This window comes from Pezoporus flaviventris, unplaced genomic scaffold (genome assembly GCF_033815535.1).
Source record: "Pezoporus flaviventris isolate CSIRO_AGI_PZ_B2104156 unplaced genomic scaffold, CSIRO_AGI_Pfla_v1 ptg000036l, whole genome shotgun sequence".
NCBI classification, from domain to species: Eukaryota; Metazoa; Chordata; class Aves; order Psittaciformes; family Psittacidae; genus Pezoporus; species Pezoporus flaviventris.
Genome location: NW_026892584.1, coordinates 33,372,650 through 33,391,701, shown reverse-complemented (window position 1 = coordinate 33,391,701; position 19,052 = coordinate 33,372,650). Strand labels below are relative to the sequence as shown.

The 19,052-nt window shown below is 36.0% G+C and overlaps 1 protein-coding gene across 4 annotated transcripts in view; it reads left to right on the top strand.

Annotated features, from left to right (window-relative positions):
• TTC7B (tetratricopeptide repeat domain 7B) overlaps nucleotides 1–19,052 on the top strand; it is a 138,785-nt gene that overhangs the window by 103,041 nt on the left and 16,692 nt on the right. For all 4 annotated transcript variants that reach the window (XM_061463793.1, XM_061463791.1, XM_061463792.1 and 1 more), the window contains one exon: nucleotides 3,316–3,518. In XM_061463793.1, coding sequence (XP_061319777.1) covers nucleotides 3,316–3,518 — 203 coding nt within the window. The remainder of the gene's footprint in view (nucleotides 1–3,315; nucleotides 3,519–19,052) is intronic.

Below are 19,052 nucleotides of genomic sequence, written 5' to 3'. Positions count from 1 at the left end.
GTGTTTATTAATGGACTGTTTCAGCCTTTCATTTCTGGGCATACAATGTAAAGGTGGAAAATCAAGCTTTTTTTAAAATGTGAAATGAAATTACTTCTACATTTAGAGCATTCCCAAGTAACTCATTATTAAAAGCCAGACCTCTTCCCTAAATGATCAATGGCTGTGATGGTCCTTTGAGAAATGTAGCAGGACTGAACTATGCAGCTTGACTGGAAAATAGACTGATCTCTCAATAAAATGCAAGCGTAAATGCTGGAGGGGTTTGACCCAGAAGGCATTATTCATGTTCTCTAGTTGGGTACATTCAGAAGAGCACATCAGACTTGGCACCTCATTTTTCCCTTCAGACTACTGCTCCTGTCTGAGATTTCCTACAAAATCTGCTGGCACTTGTCAGTTTTCCGCAACTGATTTATTTGAATTTGCCATGTTGGCATTTAAGATTTGTATTCAGTTTGAAGTCATTATCTCAGGATGAACAGTTTTCCTTCAGTTTCGGAAATTTCTTGAATGAACTTTAAAGCTTGACACCTAGCCACAAGCTCAACTTTCATTCTTTTGTACTTTGTTTTGGGTTGTTGTTTTTTTTTTTTTCAAAAAGCCTGCTCTATATTCTATAGGGGTATCATAACTTTTGGTGGAGAAGAGGAGTTATTTTTAAAATAAGCCTATAATAGCTTCAAAAATAAAGGAATTATTTTGTCTAATGCTTTTAGGAAGGTCTGTTAATAACTGTCAAGTTTATCTGCTGCAGTTAGTAAGCAAGAAAGCAAGATTTAGTATATGTTACAGTAGCCTAAGAATAATTTCTAAGCAGTACTGCAGCCTTTATTGGCTAATGTTAAAAGCCATTGCTACCATAATTGTTTCCCCTCAAGGAATACAGAATTTCAACTGCAGTCTGTTAAATTAGTTAATCTCTACTTATTTTTCAGTCTAGAATTATTGTGGTACTAAATAAAAGTAATTTTTTAGTTTCTACATATTATTTTCTAGTAATCATAGCTTTTACTTAGTATGTTTACAGTCTGTGTAAGTTATATTTCTCATATCTTTTCACTAAACAATTTGAGAGTGTGTATTTAAAAGTGTTTCAAGTCTGATGATGCTGGAGAGGAGACAATAACACCAGGAGAGCTCCAATGGTTAGCATTTAAATAATGTAGTGTATTTTATATTCACTAAAATCTTCTTTCTCATACAGTATATTGACTGTATAGCTTTTAGAAAAGCACTCAAGGATGAAGTACCCGAAGCTTTTCCAAAATAGTTTAGGGTTTGTTTTGGTTGGTTTTTTTTTTTCAATAAAAAGCCCTCTTGGTTCAATTCAGATTTTATGCTGTATGTCCGGCTCTCAAATAATGGCTACAACTTGCTCTTTGGATTTCACCAGCAGCTAGTAAAAGTAAAATCCTAGAAAATATTAATTTGCTATTCTTCAGTCATACAGTATCATCTCTGACTAGGGTAGGCGGTTCTTCTAGGGTTAGGGGAAAAATCCAAGTGGTGCGGAATCTGCAATTTCATGGTTTAGTTCCTCATGTGGATGAGATATTTTTCCATTAAAAACATTTCATTAGTTTCTAAAAATATACTGCATTAATCCCTACATCCATACGGATGTACTGTTTGTGTTATGTAGAACATGTTCTGTGAAATCACTGAGTCAACTTAGGAGCAAAATAAAACTCTTTTGCTAAGAAAATATGTATGTTCTCACGTCAGTAAGATAAGTTCTTAGAGAAAGAATACGATCTAATCCAGCAACCCTACAAAAATTGGTTAAAAAAAAAAAAAAAAAAGAAAACTAGTAGGACCTTTAAACTGTACTCACGAGCTGCTCCTGAAAGTCTGCTTTTTGTTAGTCATTACAAACTGATTTTTATTAAAATAAATATGCTTAGCAGGTATCACCTGTAAGTTAAGGTTTATATGCTCTGCTGTACTGAAATTGTCTAGTTAGGGATACTATTAAATTTGATAAAATTATCTCAGAATAGAGCTTCTTTAAAGGCACTCAGACATTAGTCCCATTCAGAGTTTTAGGCATAATCACAAATCCACTACTGTAGTGTGAGATCCTTATCTGATAGCCTTTAAACCAAGGTGGGTGGCCTTGTACTGTACAGTAGGAAGCATGGCTTGAACAGTGATAGATCACTTTGCCGTTTTGATGGAGCATTTAGATTCAAACCTTAATCTAGAAGATTTGTACAGTGTGATACAGTAGAATGCACTTATACAATTACTTTGAGGTTCAGTTTTTCTAGGGTCTATACCAATGTAAAAGAACTAGGTAACCCAAGCCAGAACCTTTATCATCCTTTTCTTGTATATAGTATTTCTTTATTCCTCTCTTCTCCTACTCTTCCAGCAAGAGATTAAGATAATCCAGTAGGGTAGTGAAATAGCAGTGTTGAAGAGTGTCCTAAGAGCTACTGAAGGCAAATACGTCTATTGTAAATTGTTAATCTCTTACTGAATGAACCTTTTTTCCCTTCTAGTCAATCTGATTTGGACAAGTGTGTGGCAGGCTACTTATCTGCTTTCCTCTAGGAGTGATTTATGTTAAATTAAATACAGCTTCTTTATTTATTAAAAAAAAAAAAATTAAAAAAATTCAAGCTACAGAGTTAAATGCTTTTAGCTTCTGGAGGATATTGTAGATAAAATGCTTGGAAATATGAACAAATGATATCAAATCAGAACACCAATTAAGCAATTCACACCTGATGCTAACTTAACATGGCAATTTTTCATATCAAATAACATTATATTTCATTATCATAATATTATTATAATAGTACTCTGAGATAGGAAACTTAGAACCAGACTAGCCATTTAGTGGTTGGTAGCTGGAGCAATTGCTACTGCTTCCTTAATGGCTGACATGTGAAATTCAGAAAACCCCATAACTAGTTTGGTTTTCTTGCCTACTGTAAGGATCTCTGTGTGCTGTTTTGTGTTGGGTTTTCTGTTCTTAAATAGTACTGGAGTGCTGGCATGCTCACATCTTAAAAATAAAACTTAAATAAAAAAATCCTAGATTTCAGTTAAGTATAACAAACTCTGAAGGTTTTGTTGTGTTTAAAACAGCCTTTTAGAGGTTCAAATTCCTATCACATTTAGTAAAGCAACTTTCCTAGAAGAATAATTAATTTAAAATAATTTGTGTAATAATTTCTCTTAATTTTGGGGGGGGAATAGTCTTTATTTAGAATGAAACTATTTACAAGTACAGCACAGTGACAAGATCTAGTCGTTGTATGATGAGGCAAGAATCATTAATTGGTCCTCACATTCCTTCCACAGCTGAAGTCTACATAGGAATTGGGAAGCCTGCTGAGGCCACAGCGTGTACCCAGGAAGCAGCTAATCTTTTTCCAATGTCGCACTATGTTCTCTACATGAGAGGTCAGGTGGCTGAACTTCGTGGAAATATTGATGAAGCCAAACGCTGGTATGAAGAGGCCTTATCTATTAGTCCTACCCACGTGAAAAGTATGCAGAGGCTGGTAAGTCTTGAGCCCACATTCGTAAGTACTTTGTTTCAGCTGATGATAACTGTTGTGAAAATCTGAACTTGGTATGGGTAACCCATGGCTTATGAGTTTTGGGTGCGTATTAGCAGAATAGCTTTGTAAACAGTCTTTTCTGACTTTTTATTCTCTTTTCTCTGTGTGTTGGGACATAGAAAGGATCTGCAGGCAGTAAGACTATTTCAGTCCTAACAGAAACTGCAGAAAAGTCATTTGTATCTGCCTAATATTCAGTGCTGTTGGGAAATAAAGTTGGCTCATAGTAAGAAAAGAGTTGGATACTGTAGTCTAGAATAAAGACCAGTTGTTCTGCTTCTAATTCCAAATTAAGAGTTGAATTCTACATGTTGATTGATTACTTCATGCTATGTGATTTCTTGGGTTTTCAAAAGGTATAGAGAATCAATCTTGCCCTCAAAGGAGTGTGTAGCCTTAAGTATGAATGTGCCTTCCCCAGCATAAATGCAGAAGTTTGTTTATATACAGTTATGTATTCGATACTTACTCTGTTAGGAAAATTTCTTTCTTTAATCCAGTTTTCTTCCAGATAAAGCAGAGTAGAACAGCTGCAGTCAGCTTCTTACCCAGTCTTTTTGTTCAGAAGTAGAAGCTGGTTTCTGTCTAGGTGCTTCTAAATTATTCAGAGAAATTTCTTGTACATCCCTGAGGGGAACATATGAGACAAAAGATCAGATAGGAAGGCAGTGCGGGGAAAGTTTTTTCTTTCACCTTTTCAGCATTTCACAGTATTTGGGCCTACTGACAAATGCCAGAAGGTTCATTTTTCTAAAGGCACAGGCAGCTGACCTAAAGCAATGCAGCTCAGAAAAATGAAAGCTTATGTTTTTCCAGATATCTTTTTACTCCTCCTCTGAATCCACCTTGGAATAAATAGTCTGTAAGTACACAATGCTCTTCAGAAGGACTGAGAAATTACCTGCCTTAAGAAGCATGTGAGATGAAAATTACTGTGCTTATAATCTGGTTCCCATTTAATGAACTTTTTAGTTTGAGTGCAGGCTGGAGAATAACTATTATAGAATCATAGAACAGTTAGGGTTGGAAAGGACCTTAAGATCATCTAGTTCCACCCCCCCTGCCATGGACAGGGACACCTCACACTAAACCATATCACCCAAGGCTCTGTCCAACCTGGCCTTGAACACCACCAGGGATGGAGCATTCACAGCTTCCTTGGGCAACCCATTCCAGTTCCTCACCACCCTAACAGTAAAGAACTTCTTCCTTATATCCAGTCTAAGCTTCCCCTGTTTAAGTTTGAACCTGTTACCCCTTGTCCTATCGCTACAGTTCCTAATGAGGAGTCCCTCTCCAGCATCCCTATAGGCCTCCTTCAGATACTGGAAGGCTGCTATGAGGTCTCTACGCAGCCTTCTCTTCTCCAGGCTGAACAGCCCCAACTTTCTCAGCCTGTCTTCATACAGGAGGTGCTCCAGTCCCCTGATCATCCTCGTGGCCCTTCTCTGGACTTACTCCAACAGTTCCATGTCCTTTTTATGTTGAGGACACCAGAACTGCACACAATACTCCAAGTGAGGTCTCACTTGGATGTCTCATTTCATTAGATTGGTCAGTCCATTTTAGACATTCTTGTAATTTAAATATTTTTTTTTTAAGATTTGTCTTTTACTCCAGGACTTTTCTGTATGATGATGTTCTAAGATGGTGAGAGACTTATGCTGCTGATATACAAACAGTAAAGATGTGTGCTGTAAAAATACTTGTCTGAATAATTCCACATGGGGAAAATGTACAAGATTCTGTATCCTTCTTAATTGTTTACCTACTGCAGAAAGTATTTTGAGGAGGAAGTTTTCAGTGTTTACTCTTGCCTGGGTTTATAGATGAGTATCTGTATCTCTCAACGGTTTGTTTGTGTATATTTACCTATTCATTATAAAGAGATATGATCTCAGTAGCAGTGGAGCTATAGCAACAGCATTGTGGAGGTACCAGCCTCTATAACAACAGCTGAAATATTAACTTGCAATATTTGTATTCACAATTCTAAGATCTTTATGAACGAAAGTTCTGTGAAAAAATACCTAATTTTCTGTGATGTATTTGATATTTAAAAGATATTTTATATGGCTTTCTAGCAATTCTTAGAAAGCAGTATAAAATGCTACTGTTTCAGCATGAGAGTTACCTTAGAAGAGCTTAGATTTATTCAATAAGCTTTGGTGAATTTCTTTGGGGGGGGGGGGCAAATATCGAGTATAGGTCATAATAACTTTATGTATAAAATGCAACAAAAAGGAAATACAATTTAAGGATGGTACAAGTGCTAACATATAGCGTACCTATCCAGTCCTGCCTCTCTAAGAAAAGTTACTTGAAGTAGTTGAACCTGAAATCAGTTTTGAAGGGGGTTTCTTTTTAATTAAAATTTTAGTATGAGCAACATCTGACAATAAGTGAAATTTCCTAATGCTAGTGGTTTTGGAAATCTGGATCTTTGATTTGAGATTATTTGAAGTTGTCCAGAGAAAAACAAAAACTAAATAAAATATTTGTTTATATTTCTATGAACAAGAATACAAATAGGCAAAGAATAGGCAAGATTCCTCTTTTTGTAATCCATCCTTTTAATGATGATGAAAAATTAAACTTTGAAGCTTTACTGGTTTTCAGTACAAATTTTTGGCTTTAACTCTTTAACTACTTATTCCTGAATATGTTCAACTGTTTCTACACAGAAACAGCCTTATTAATCTAAATTACTGAAGAAATGTATGAAGACTAGAAAGTCTTCTTCACAGGAAGACTACTTCACACAGAGTTTAGTCTTGGGGCTTAAGAACTGATGTGCTTCTCCTGTGAGCTGCAGCATGTGTTGTACTTTGGAATTTCTGCGTAAATGCTCTTGTATTTGTCTCAAGTGCAGACTCCATATTCTCTTAATGTGAACATTAAACATGCTCTTTGCAGAAATCTAATGTTTTATCTCAATGCAGTTACCTTTTATTGGGTGCTCTGATCTGATAAAAGGCTATTTGTCTAAAAGCACAATTTTCTAAAGAAACAAGTTATTCTTAATTATGCTACTGTCTCTGAGGTCTTTACTTATTCACTCCTGTTTTAAAGATTTGCTAAAATGAAAAACAGGAAGACTTGGCGATGGTCTGAAAGTTTTGGAGCAGTAAAGAGTGATGGAAGAGATCTGTTCACCAACAAAATGATAATGATAAATGGGAGGGTTTGAGGGGAGAAGTTAACTCTTGCTGTATTTGTCTTAGTAATGAAATGCCTCAGACAGTGTGACGTCAAATGGTGGGGGCTTGGTCCACTAATAAATAACAATTTGTTTAGTTGTGCTCTGCTTAATTAAACTTCTTGGGAAATGGTACTGATTGGGTTATACTGTTAGGTTACCCAAGATGAGGTATTAAAAAGAGACCTGGCTGCAGGGGGCACTGTGTTTATGTTCTTGCTTACTGCTGTTTCAGTCCCTTCTAAAATGTTGGGGGGGTATGAATTAAATCTCCTGAACAACAAAACTTGTTCTTTCGAAGAGAAATGCTGTTAGAATTCTCTGTAGCTGTTACTGCAGCTAAATTATTCCTCATACAGTTAATGTTTATATCCTTACATTCATTCACTGTATTTTATTAAGCAGTTCTTATTTTAAGATCTGCCTTGCTCTCAGGTACTAATTTTTACCATTTGTCACTATCTAAAGTTTTCTCCTAGCTAGGGGTTATACCAGCTTGCTACTTGGCTAGCTCTGTCTGCTTGCAAGATGTTGAGAGTGAAGCAGGAATGTGTCACTATCAATTAAGTGTACTTCTCAGAGTGCAGCAGCAATGCTTTTGGACAAATGCAGTGTCCCTTCTGGTCTTAAGAGTTGTACAGTGCTCTCAGGGAAAACAACACAACCTTGTGTTCCAAAGGTTTGAAAACTTCAGTTTGTGTTCTGTATTTCAAATCACTTGTCACACCCAACAAAATCAAAAATTTTCTTTCATCACTAGATTGAAAAATGATGATTCGCACTTCAATTGAATGTCATATATACTTGGTTGTCACCTGCCTGATTTTGGCCAGAATGGATTTATGTGAACAGCTTTCTTCATTCTCCCTACCCTTTATCATCACCTCCAGATTTCTGCATTACTGCTGCCTTCCTGCTTTTGTCATTGTTTCCCTCCCCTGTGAAAAAAAGAATAAACAGTCTTTTATCTCCTACAGTCAGAGTGCTGTTGTGGAAAGTTACCCCTTAACTCCTGGAATCTGAAAAGTCCTGAAACAGGCCATCGTTCAGTAATGCCTGAAATAGCAATGAATATTTCAACCCATTGTCCAGGAAAAAATCTGTGTATTCTCTCTCAGGCTGAAAATTTCTTAGCTATGTGTAGCTTTGCCCTAAGGTAGTTTTTCTAATATCTGTATATCATTATAATCCTGGAAAACCCTAGTATTTTTTTAATATTAAGTAATTCATCATGGCACTTGCCAGTTAATCCTATTAGTAGCTTAGCTACTAAGACTAGAAAGCTAAAAGAGAAAGGGGGAAATTACCCAATATTACTCATGTAGAAATCAGTTTTCAAACAGCATTGTCTTAAAGAATTACATTCTCCACACTGTTAGACATGTTTCCTATAGTTATCCAGAACTGAGTTAGATCTGTTGAGGCTTATGTTAACTGTGGGTGACCTCAGTTATAAATACATTGTTATTTATTTCTAAACAAATTGACTTCATACGTTTTATTTCAACCCAAGGGCACATTGCCGGAAAGAAGCCTGGCAGTACATGTAGGTAGTGTATGCTTATGAGCCTGTCAAGGGTGTTGAGCTGACTGAAGGAAAGGAAAAGCAGAAAAGACTTTAGAAACCTGAATTCAGACCCTGTTTGAAGGGGTCATGGGAATTAAAGAAGGACTAAACACAGTCACCCAAATTAACTTTTTTCCTTCAGTGAGGCAGTATTCTCTAGTATTTATCCTTATTTAGTGTTCTTCTCTCTTTTCATTACAAGGACTTCATCGAGGGAACATTCACTAACTCATTTATTTTCATTGTCAGGCTGCTGTACTGTAAAAATTGTTGGGTTAGGCCACACAGGCTCGTCCTAAGCACATTATGCTTGTTCTCATGGGTGGCTTGTGTTGGTAGAGCTAAATGCTCATGCAAATTCCCGGCACTCATTTCACTTGCTCTCTAAGCGCATCCTTATGCACACAGTGGTTGAAGAATGGAAAATAAAGGTAATTGGTTTTGTTAGATTCATAAGTAAAATATTACGGGTTTACCCTCCAGAAACTTCAAGGTTATTTCATAGAAAGTAGGGAAAGCAGGGTATTATGTTCAGCCACAAACTTACTGCTCCTTACAGAAAGCATTTTAACTGTTATTTGGCCACTGTCACATCTAAATATTTCAAGTTGCATTCTGTACTCGAGAAAAAAATGGTGGTTCTATTTGCATTTTAGCATGGAACATGCCCACTGAGTTCAAGTGACTCAAGGACCCTCTGAATATATGCTTTAAATTCTTCACCTACCATGTGGGACTCGGAGGCTATATTCTTTTCTGCCTCAAAGCTCTTAGCCTTAGAAGACCATCAGTGCTTAGTGCAATAAAAAGTATGTAGCACCAACTTGTGTAGTCACTAGCTTTTGAACATAATCAAGTGTTAATCAAGGTGAATAATCAAAAAAGTTTGAGGGTTTCCCTGTTTATTTTTAGTGTTATTAAGCTCAACTACAGTAGTTAACCATTTCATACTACAGTATTTCATACTGTATGAACAACTACAGCTACAGTATGAAAAGTATACCATTTCAACTACAGTAGTTAACCATTTCATACTGATTCATATCTTAAAGTTTGCCATTAGATGAAGATCAGTAAAATTCCTAATTCCTGGATGCTTTATCCGAGTTTTACAGTGCTTTTTTAAAGCAGATCCATTTTTCTTCAGTATTTGACAGCCAACAATAATTGCTACAACTTTGAGTATAAACTAGAATTTAGTTACTCTTTTGGAAACAGAAAGTGACTATAGGTATTTGCTGCCCTTAATTTTGTTTATAACTTGAAAAAGTGAGTTTCCATTTACTCAGGCAGGACTCTCAGTGCTGATCCCCTGCAAACTCTTGTTCTGAAAGTGGTGTTTTGGGGCTGATGAAATGTAAGACCTACTTCATAAAAGACTTTCTTTTCACACTACCCTGTATTTACTCTAAATGGCTTAAAGCAGCTGTAGCAGGTCTTTCAACAAGAAAATATCTCCCCTATTGGATGCTTTTTACTGAGCATGAGCTCTATAAAGACTCTTCAACAGGTTTCAACTTGTCTGTGCTGTCCTCAGTTTACAGCCATTACAAGAGGAATACTGCAACTAGGTTTAAATTAGCTGTTTGGTTTAGACAGCCTGTGAAGATCTGAAAATGCAAAGGTACTCCGATTTTGTGCAGCATGCACTGTAGTTACACTCAACGAAACTGGAGTAAGATGGAGAATCTTAAGCCATTGGGGTATAGTATTTATTCTCAATCTAATAGCAATGGTTAAAGCAGTTTCTGTCACTTTTTCTTAAGTGATTTTTAGATCTATTTTTTTAATTAACTTTCCTGAGGTTTCTGTTTGAAAGTCTCTCCCTGAACTGAAAAGTAGGGGAGGGCTTTGTTGTTTGTTTGTTTTTGTTTTTTTTACAAAGGGCTTTTTGCCTGGTATGTTCAGCTTTAACTTTCTGTTTTCATCTGGTTTTGTGTTATCTTCATGATAGATTATTCCACAGTTCGTCAATTCAGGCTCAGCTTGCCAGAAACCATTTTATCACTTCTGTTTGTTCCCATTTAAAAAAAATGGAAAATTAATTAGTGGTAGATGCTGGCAGAAGGGAGGGATGCTTTGGCTAGAGCTGCTCCTCTTTTATTTGGTAGGTCACGATTCATTCCAATGTTTTTGTGTGGACCTGGTAAAATTCCACCCATCAGATAATTCATCACAATTTGCTGTTGCAGCAAGTCAGTCTACAGTGTGCAGTATTACTCCAAAGTTACTTCTCTTTGCTTGAGAGATTTTAAGAATCTTTGTCTCCACTTTTCAAAGTACAAGTACTGTTCATCTCAAGCTTCGATTAATGATTTATAGCATAGACTCTTTGAACTGTGTTCTATTATTAAAACTGAGTTATTATCAATTTGTTTCACGTACAGCAAGTACAGATTAAATATAATTTCGTAGGTAACAACCAAGTATGATTTCAAGTTCATGGAATAAAATCCAAAGATCACAACAGCCCAGTCTGGATCAGGAATTTGGTTTTGCTCGATGTGGTAACAAAGCACCTGCGGAGGGATTCCCTGCCCTACAACTCTGTTTCAAGTAATTGACAAGCAGAGAGCTGGGGAACAGGAGAACAATCACATACCTTTTGTGTGATGATAACTGTGTTTCATATATATGTGTAAGCTCCTTCCACTTGCCCAGAGAGTTTATGGAGTCTTGCACCCTTAGAGATAATCAAACTGACAGGACACAGCCCTTGGCCATCCACTCTGTATGACTCTGCTTCAAGTTTGGATGTAGGCTTCAGACTTGGAGCAGGCTTCAGAGGTCCCTTCCTACCTCAGTAATCCTGCAGTTCTCAGAATGCAAGCAAGAGAAGTTTATGGATAGAGGTAATGGTTTCTGTTAGACAGCATGATGGGAACACTTGTTTGCGGACAAAATTTCATTATAGTCTTCCTGTTATACAAGACTTTCCTTATTTTTATCAGTGGTAAAAATCTATGAAGTACAGATTTTGTTCTTTCTTCCCTCATTTCCATGGTACATTACCCGTAGCAGTCATGGAAGGCAGGTGTGAAAGTTTAGTATCTTTCTCAACTGTATTCACTTGTCTTACATGCATGTATAATAAATATATATGTATTTATACATATTCTCTGCTACAAACCTGCCTTAATATTTTGGGTACATCTTCCCATCTTTCCACTGTAAAAGTGAGGCGTAGCCAAACCATGTGCCATGCAATCTAGATGTTATAAACTGGTCATTCTCTTGCAGGCATTGCAGTATCCCACAGTTCAATAAAATTGCCCATACTTTGATAGCTGGTCAATAACAATGCCTTTTTTTTATTGTTGCCAGTCCGATGTTTTTATATGCTTGATTTGGCTGTTAAAATTTTTAATACTTGAGTGCTCTAATCATTATTTTTCTATTAAGCATGCAGAAATAATGCAACTGGGTGCATGGCCAGTTGATTCCAAAATATTTCCAGTCGTGCTCCTCATGCAGTCTGTTTATGCAATATGGCTGGGGAATGTCCATATAGATGTGCTGGTGGCAAAACAATGCAACTTGAAAAGTCTCAGTTGGAGTTTTCAAAAAATTAAATCTTTAGGCTTCTGTCTCTCTTGATGGTTTTCTCATGGGAGGTTCAAGTATTCCTTAATGATTTGCATTGAGACTTCTATAGACAAATGTGTCTAATATTATTTAAAGAATTATTTATGATTCCGGTGGAAAGTATAGTACTAAGTAGAGATGATGACTAGACCAGCAAACTAGTAAAAGCGTCTGATCACAGCATAATTTTATGTTTCCAGGCTCTTTTGTAGGTGTTAGAGAGGGTAATTGCTATTAAAAGTCTTCCCATAGTCTTTCCATATCCTTTTACTTTGTAAAGAGTTGACTATGTTAAAGTCATCCTCACTTGGTTTTTGTTGATATCCAAAGTAATTATTACCTTTTCCTCCATGCCTTTTGCTGGGTAACTGGCCGTCTAGAAGAGAATGGAGGGAAAAAAACATGCAGATTTTTACTAGGGGAAATATACTAACAAGCAAGAGTAAGGTAACAGAATGAAAATGTCAGTAGTCTTAGTCCCAGTACTTCAGATGGCCAGGAGGCCTTATGTCAGTAAAGTGCTAACAGTTGCTCTTGATATTGAAGTTCTTCTTGTTTAAAAATAAAATACAAACGAGGAAAATGAGAGAAGCCTGTCAGAAATGGAAAATGTGTGCTATTCCCTGCTTTCTCCCTTTGTGAGTACTTTCTGGTGCTTTCTTGCATGGATCTCAAAACTACAATTTTTGTTTTGCTCTATGTACTTGCCTTTCAATATGAGAATTGCTTTGCAAAACACTTTTTAAATTAGGTCATTCTGCTGCAGTATGCACTGAGCTAATTATAATTGTTTTGCTTTCCTGTGCATTTTTGTGCTCATTGAATTTATTGCAGTATTACTTTTTAGCTAGAGCTGAGAATTTAAACAGCAATCAAAGCTATGTGGCACCTGGTATGCATGGCTATCTTTTCATGTTGTCTCTAAGGGCTTTTGCTTGTAGGCAACATCTGGAATCTAATGATTTATAATTGAATTTCATATAATTAATAAATATTTTTAAACATTTAGTTCGGGGGAAATATAAAGAATGTGGGAAAGGCTGGAGAGAGCAGCCATCCTCAACTTTAAATGAATGAAAGGAATTTTATTTTCCTTTTCCTGAGAAAGATTCTGTTGCAGAATTCTGTATGTAGGAACTCATTAACTCCCCAGGAAACATCTGAGGCGTGAAGTCTTCTGCACATGTAGTCTTTTTTTTTTTTTTTCTTTCTTATGCTGCATAACTTTGCATACTGGTAAAATATAACTAAATGCTACCATCAACAGGACTCTGAATGAGGTGAACCATTCTATGTGGTTTAGTAGTAGTTGTTAGTAAATGTGTGCCAGAAACTTGCTGCACTATAGCTATATGTCTGAGACCTAGCTCTTTATCAGTCTCTTATAGTAGCATATTATTATAAAATTGCACAGGAGTTATCAGTAAATGTATTTTGCTGTAAATCTCTTGCAGTGAAATTACCTTTTGCATTTGCTTTACATCTGTCACAGGGGAGCTTGACTTGCTTTGGCATACAACAGAGTGCTCTAGAGAGGACCAGAAGTGACCTAATCAATTATGATTCCTTTTTTCTGATTATGAACTATAAACAACTTGTTCTTAAAATTGTGCTTTATCTTGTCCTCATCATGCAGAAAGTGGCCTATGTTAATGCAAAACTGGAGATCTGGAAGCGACTGTCCCTGAGGAGATGGTTTTAATGCTTGCTTTGCTAGGGTTATGTCAAACAGCTGTGTTCCCCAGATAAGTTGTCTGCTCTACCAGCGTTTTTTCTGCAAATCCCCAGTCTGGAACAATCTTTTTATGTCCCCTTATCTCTCCAGTTCATCTCATTTTAAATTTCATTTGAAGACCTCTTCCATTTACTGAAGCTTTACTTTCCTGCTAGCCAGTATTGTACTTAGCAGCCCTTCCCCTCCTCATGAATCTTCAGTTTAAAGATTAATTGAACCTTGCACTTTGGAAGGATTCAATCAACTTACTATGTGCAAATAGCATAATGTAATTTCTCCAAGATTCATTTTCTTTAAGCATAGACTGTGGGTTTTGGTAGCTAACTGGTTTTAAATGGAGTTAAAGAAATGGCCTTTAAGGTTAGTGCCAGGCTATTTTTTATGTCAGGGCATTTTCTAAATCTAGATGATCAAACTAACAGAGAAAACAATTATTTCAGTGAGCTTTAATTCATAGCAAATCTGAAGTGTGTTTTGTGTGACTTTGAAAACTGTGTTTCTTTCCAATGATTGTTTGTTATTTTTCCATTATTCTTCACTTAGAGGATATTTTTTCAATGAATATCAACAAATGGTATGAAGAAAGTTGTGTGCAGCCACTATTCTTCAGAAAGCTGCCATTTCTTAATTTCTCAGTAGAGGAGAGGAGAATGCTGTTTGGCCACCTTGTGTACTGCATCTCACTAAAAAAGACATATTTTCTCTGAATAAAATGGACTTCTGTCTTCTGTAACTAGAGTTAGGGAATAGGAGATGAGGATGATCTATTAAGTAAAACCGTTGTGGTCAAAGCTGTGGACTAGAAAGTCTTTACTAAAAGACTTTGGATGGCCTGGTTCTGTAGTGAACTTCAGTGCAATCAAATTTCATCAGCACTCTTGATACCAATGTGATTAGACAATAAATTTAACTAAAATATGGCCTGAGGCTAAACCCTGAGGTCTACTTACGTCCTCCATCCCTATTGGTGGGATAGACCTACTGCAAGATACTTCTTAACTCATGTTCATATTCTTGTGCTGCTCTATGCTGTCTCTAATTTGGTTTGTTTTCCTATATCCAGTTTATTGAAACTTTACTAAAATCCAGACATACTAGTTCTACAACTTTTTTTTCTTTTTTTTTTTTTCAGTGGAATTAATCCATCTAATGAAATACTGTACAGTGTATCTTAGTGTCTCACCAGTGATAAACACACACTGTGTTTTATTCTACCTTTCTCTTACTATACTGCTAACCATTCCTTTTTTCAACATTTGTTCTAAGGCTTTTCATGTAATTAAAGAAAACTGAAATAATAATTTTCTTTCTGAAATACAAAGAGTATACTACTTTTTGGTAGTAAAAAATGCTTCCCCTATTAACTTGCTAGGTTTCTTTCATCTTTCTGTTCTAGGATGGAGATAATCCAGTTCTCACAACTTGATTATCTTGATATCTCTGGTTTTAGTTTTATATTGTCTTGGAAAATAAAATGCTTTTACTTCTACTTAGAAAGTCTGGATGTCTTTTTAGTCTGATGTTCTGCTGAGCATAAAGGATCTTTCCATGGTGTTGGTATGATGTGATGTAATGTTAACATCAACACTAATTTTATAAGCCAGTGTCTCGGTAAACTGGTATTGATGCTGTAACTTTGGCATTGTGAGACTATGGTCTGAGTTTCCATTTATGTTAACTTAATTGGGTAATGATTGAACAGTCTGGTCAGCCCTGCAGGCTCACTGAACCTGACCATGCTTAACCTGGGTGCTGGGTACACCTATATCAGAGGCTGTGCTGTACAGTGTATTTGCTTTATCCAGTTATCTATGTGTAAAAGCACAAGAATGAATGTTTTCTAAAACTAGACTCTTTCCAGTACTCTCACAGTCTGTAAGTAAACATACCAACTGTGTGTTTAATATAAGTTCACTCTACATGAAAAATAGTGAATGCAGATTTACAGTTATTAGTGCTTTTAGTGCTGCTTCTATCTCGGTAAGTTACTTAGCTAAACTGATATGAGTGGAAAAATACATAATGAGTGAGACTTAGAAATGCTAAACTTGAAAACAGGAAGCTGTTTTGGGCTTTCGTCACTTTTTCTATCAGCAGTGCAGTGTTGATCTGCACCTTTTTAATTCTGGTATTAATATGCATGGAATTTATAGACAGACAAAAGATAAGAGCTTTTTAGTTTCCACAGATAATCACATATGTACAAATTTTGCCTGTGCATTTTAATAAAACACTGACTTTGCAAACAGCTCTAGGCATTTGAAAAAAATACTGTCAGTTACAGTCTTTTTTTTTTTTTTTTAACCTCCGTACTATGAATTTTTACATTGTTGAAGCAAGAGTGGATTTATATCCTAAATTCACTGTTTTATATTTGGCCATATAGCTGCATTTTTTAGTTTCAGCTCTCCTTATATTTTTAAGCATTAAGCAAGTTTAGAGGAATAAAAGGTAAGTGGTTAAGTTGAGCAGCTGCAGGTAGTGTAGCAACTTAAGATGGTGTAGCAGATAGTAAGACAAGGACTGAAATCTCTTTTTCTAAATTGAAAGTCTAGATATTTTAAAAAGGTTTTTACGGTTTATTTTCATAACAACTTTGAGTGGTGAACATGTTAATTTTGAAATATGTTTAGCTCTGAAGTACGTATTATTTATTCCCAGTCGAGAAAGGGAGAAACTGAGGCATAGGTGCTGCAACTTCCCTAGCTTTAAATACAATACAATACAAGCCTCCTGATTTTTCATTCTGAGCATCACATTTATGGGACTCGCATTTAATTCATGTATTTATTCTTCCCAGTGCTTTTGCACTCGAAAGAAAATCGTTTTCCCCACAGGGTTCTCAAATGTATTAGTCGATCTTGTTAGGGCAGCAGCATCAATTTTCCAACTGCCTGCTGAAGGGAACCTGTGGGATGTCTTTTTTGGGTTTTGACTTGCAAATGACTGGCAGAATTTAGGAGGGTTTTCCCTTATGATACTTAAATTTAGTACTGTCACTGATGGACCTCCTATTAAAATGTATATGATTAAAACAGCTCTATCATTTAACATTGAAAATTACATTTCTGACAGTTATTGCCTTTGTGTGCAGTTTAAGTGAACGAATATGTGGCAGTTCATTGATAGCCATTTAAGCTCAACCAAGTAAAATGAAGCCCTTGTCTCAAATTCACTGCAGAACTTTCAATACTTTTAAATAATAAATCAGTTCATTTACTTACATCTCTCTTTCCACCCACTATCTTCCTTTCTGGAAGATTTTGTCAATGCTGTCTTTGATCTGCTCAATGAATATATTTCCTAAGTCATTGCAGCTGATAAAGTTGATGAAGATGGCTGTTTGGAGAGCGGACTTTCAGAAGTATCTATGGCATCAGTACTTTGTTCCTGTGATTCCTTTTTTATCTGGTTTTGAGAGCTTAGTTAGGCTTAGCACTGTTTTATAGTAATATACTTTTATAGGTAATAAAGGTAAACTAATTCCATAGATCTTTGCTCCTTACATTATTACTCAGTAGAAAGTTCAAAATTCTAGAAAAGCTAACTTCAAACCAGCAGTAAATATGAAGTCTGTGGATAGAGATCTGAAGGGAAAAGGAATGCTCCTTTCAGTATAATGGGTTTTTAGTTTTTCTTGGGTCTTCTGTCCAGGTCTATGCTTTGATGCATTGTCCTGTCTTACAAATCAGACTCCTACCTGGGTTTGAACTAAAAAAGATCTAAGTCTTAGTTTATGTTGTGGGGGGAAGCTGGAGGATATTATAGCCCCTAACATGAATTGGTGAGTGCATATATAATTCTTGCATATTTACTCATGTGTAGCATGAGTTAGATTTGGAGAACTAATTTAATAAATTTCCTTTTGCTGTTATGTTGTTTGAGTGCTCATGTAATTAGCATTATATGCAATAAATACAGTTCTGAGTAAGACTTCTCAGGTCAGCATTTTCCTGAAGAGGGCTATTACCTTCTGGGGAAGGAGATCACTTCGGTAAGATGTAGCAAACTGTAACTCTGTACTCCCACAATGTGATTAGTGGGAGGTATACAAGAGAGGGTAGTTTAATACCTTGAACTTTGTCAGAATGGCTATAAATACTTGTTATTTTCCAGATGTTGAAGTTGAATGTAGTTTTGTACTAAGATGCACTTATCAGAGTCTGGGAAACTGGAAAAGCTCTGCACATAACAATGCATTACAGCTTCTTTCTGCTAAGCTCTGACCTGAAATATGTAGTTTATACATGTGGCTTTTTCACACAAATCTGAGAGATCCTGCATTATAATAGGTACTGTTGTGGTGATTCAAGAAATCTAGCTTTCAAGAAATTGCCCTTACATTGAATTTAATGATGCTTTTAGAACCAGCTTTTCTTTCTTAAGAACTGACATAGAACTGAAGGGAAAAGTAAGTATTAGCAAAATAGTGAGATGTAAAAATCATAGAATCATAGAATAGTTGAAAAATGGAGAAATGAAAATAGAATGGAATAGAAAAATGGAGAGTTCATGCTCAAGAGCCACGTATCTTCACATAAAACATTTGACCTGGAAGGAATCTTCAGTCTTTTAGTACTGCTCAGATGAACCAAGCAAAGTAATTCATTAGCAAAGCACTTACTTAGCAGAAACATAAAAACATGAACATTGTTCACACTGTTAAAAACTAAGCACTGCAAGGAAAGACACTACCCAGAATACTTGAGCAATATAGCGTGGTGTAGTAGGCCTATTAGGCTACAGGCAGTTGATCCTTTGCATTTTTGGTTTTTGGTTTTTTTTTTAATACTTTGATGAAAAATCCCAGAGTTCTTAAATGCTTCCTTTTTATTCCAGGAACTAAACTTCATAAATGAAGTTAGGAATGTTTCCTTTATGAATATATCTAAAATTAACATTCGAGATAAATTTCTTTCTGGGTTTTAATTCCTTGATTAGTCTTTTTAATCAGTGATGCTGGTGAAATAATTCATTGCAGCACAGTGTGTTCAATCTCCCTGAGCCACTACTGGTACACTGTTTAGATCACACATCTTGAGCTTGCTGTTTAAGACCACATCCTTAGGAAATTAGGAAATCATTGTTTGTGTGTGTGTTTGTCAGCTTTGCCTTCATAACTTTTCAATTCTTTAGCCAGTTTCATCTGGATGGAAGAAGGAATGATATAAAAATAAAAATGCTAATAATAAAAAAGGGTCATCTGGGCTTGGGCAAGTATAACAAAAACAGAGGCAGGAGCACAGACTACTGAGGCTGTTTCATTATTTCAGGTTTTTAGTAGATACTAGCAAATACACTTGAGAGGGAGAATTTGTAAATTCTCTGCTGCAGGGATAAAAGACACAGTCATTAGAAAACCAAACCAGGCTTTATTGCAGTCAGTGC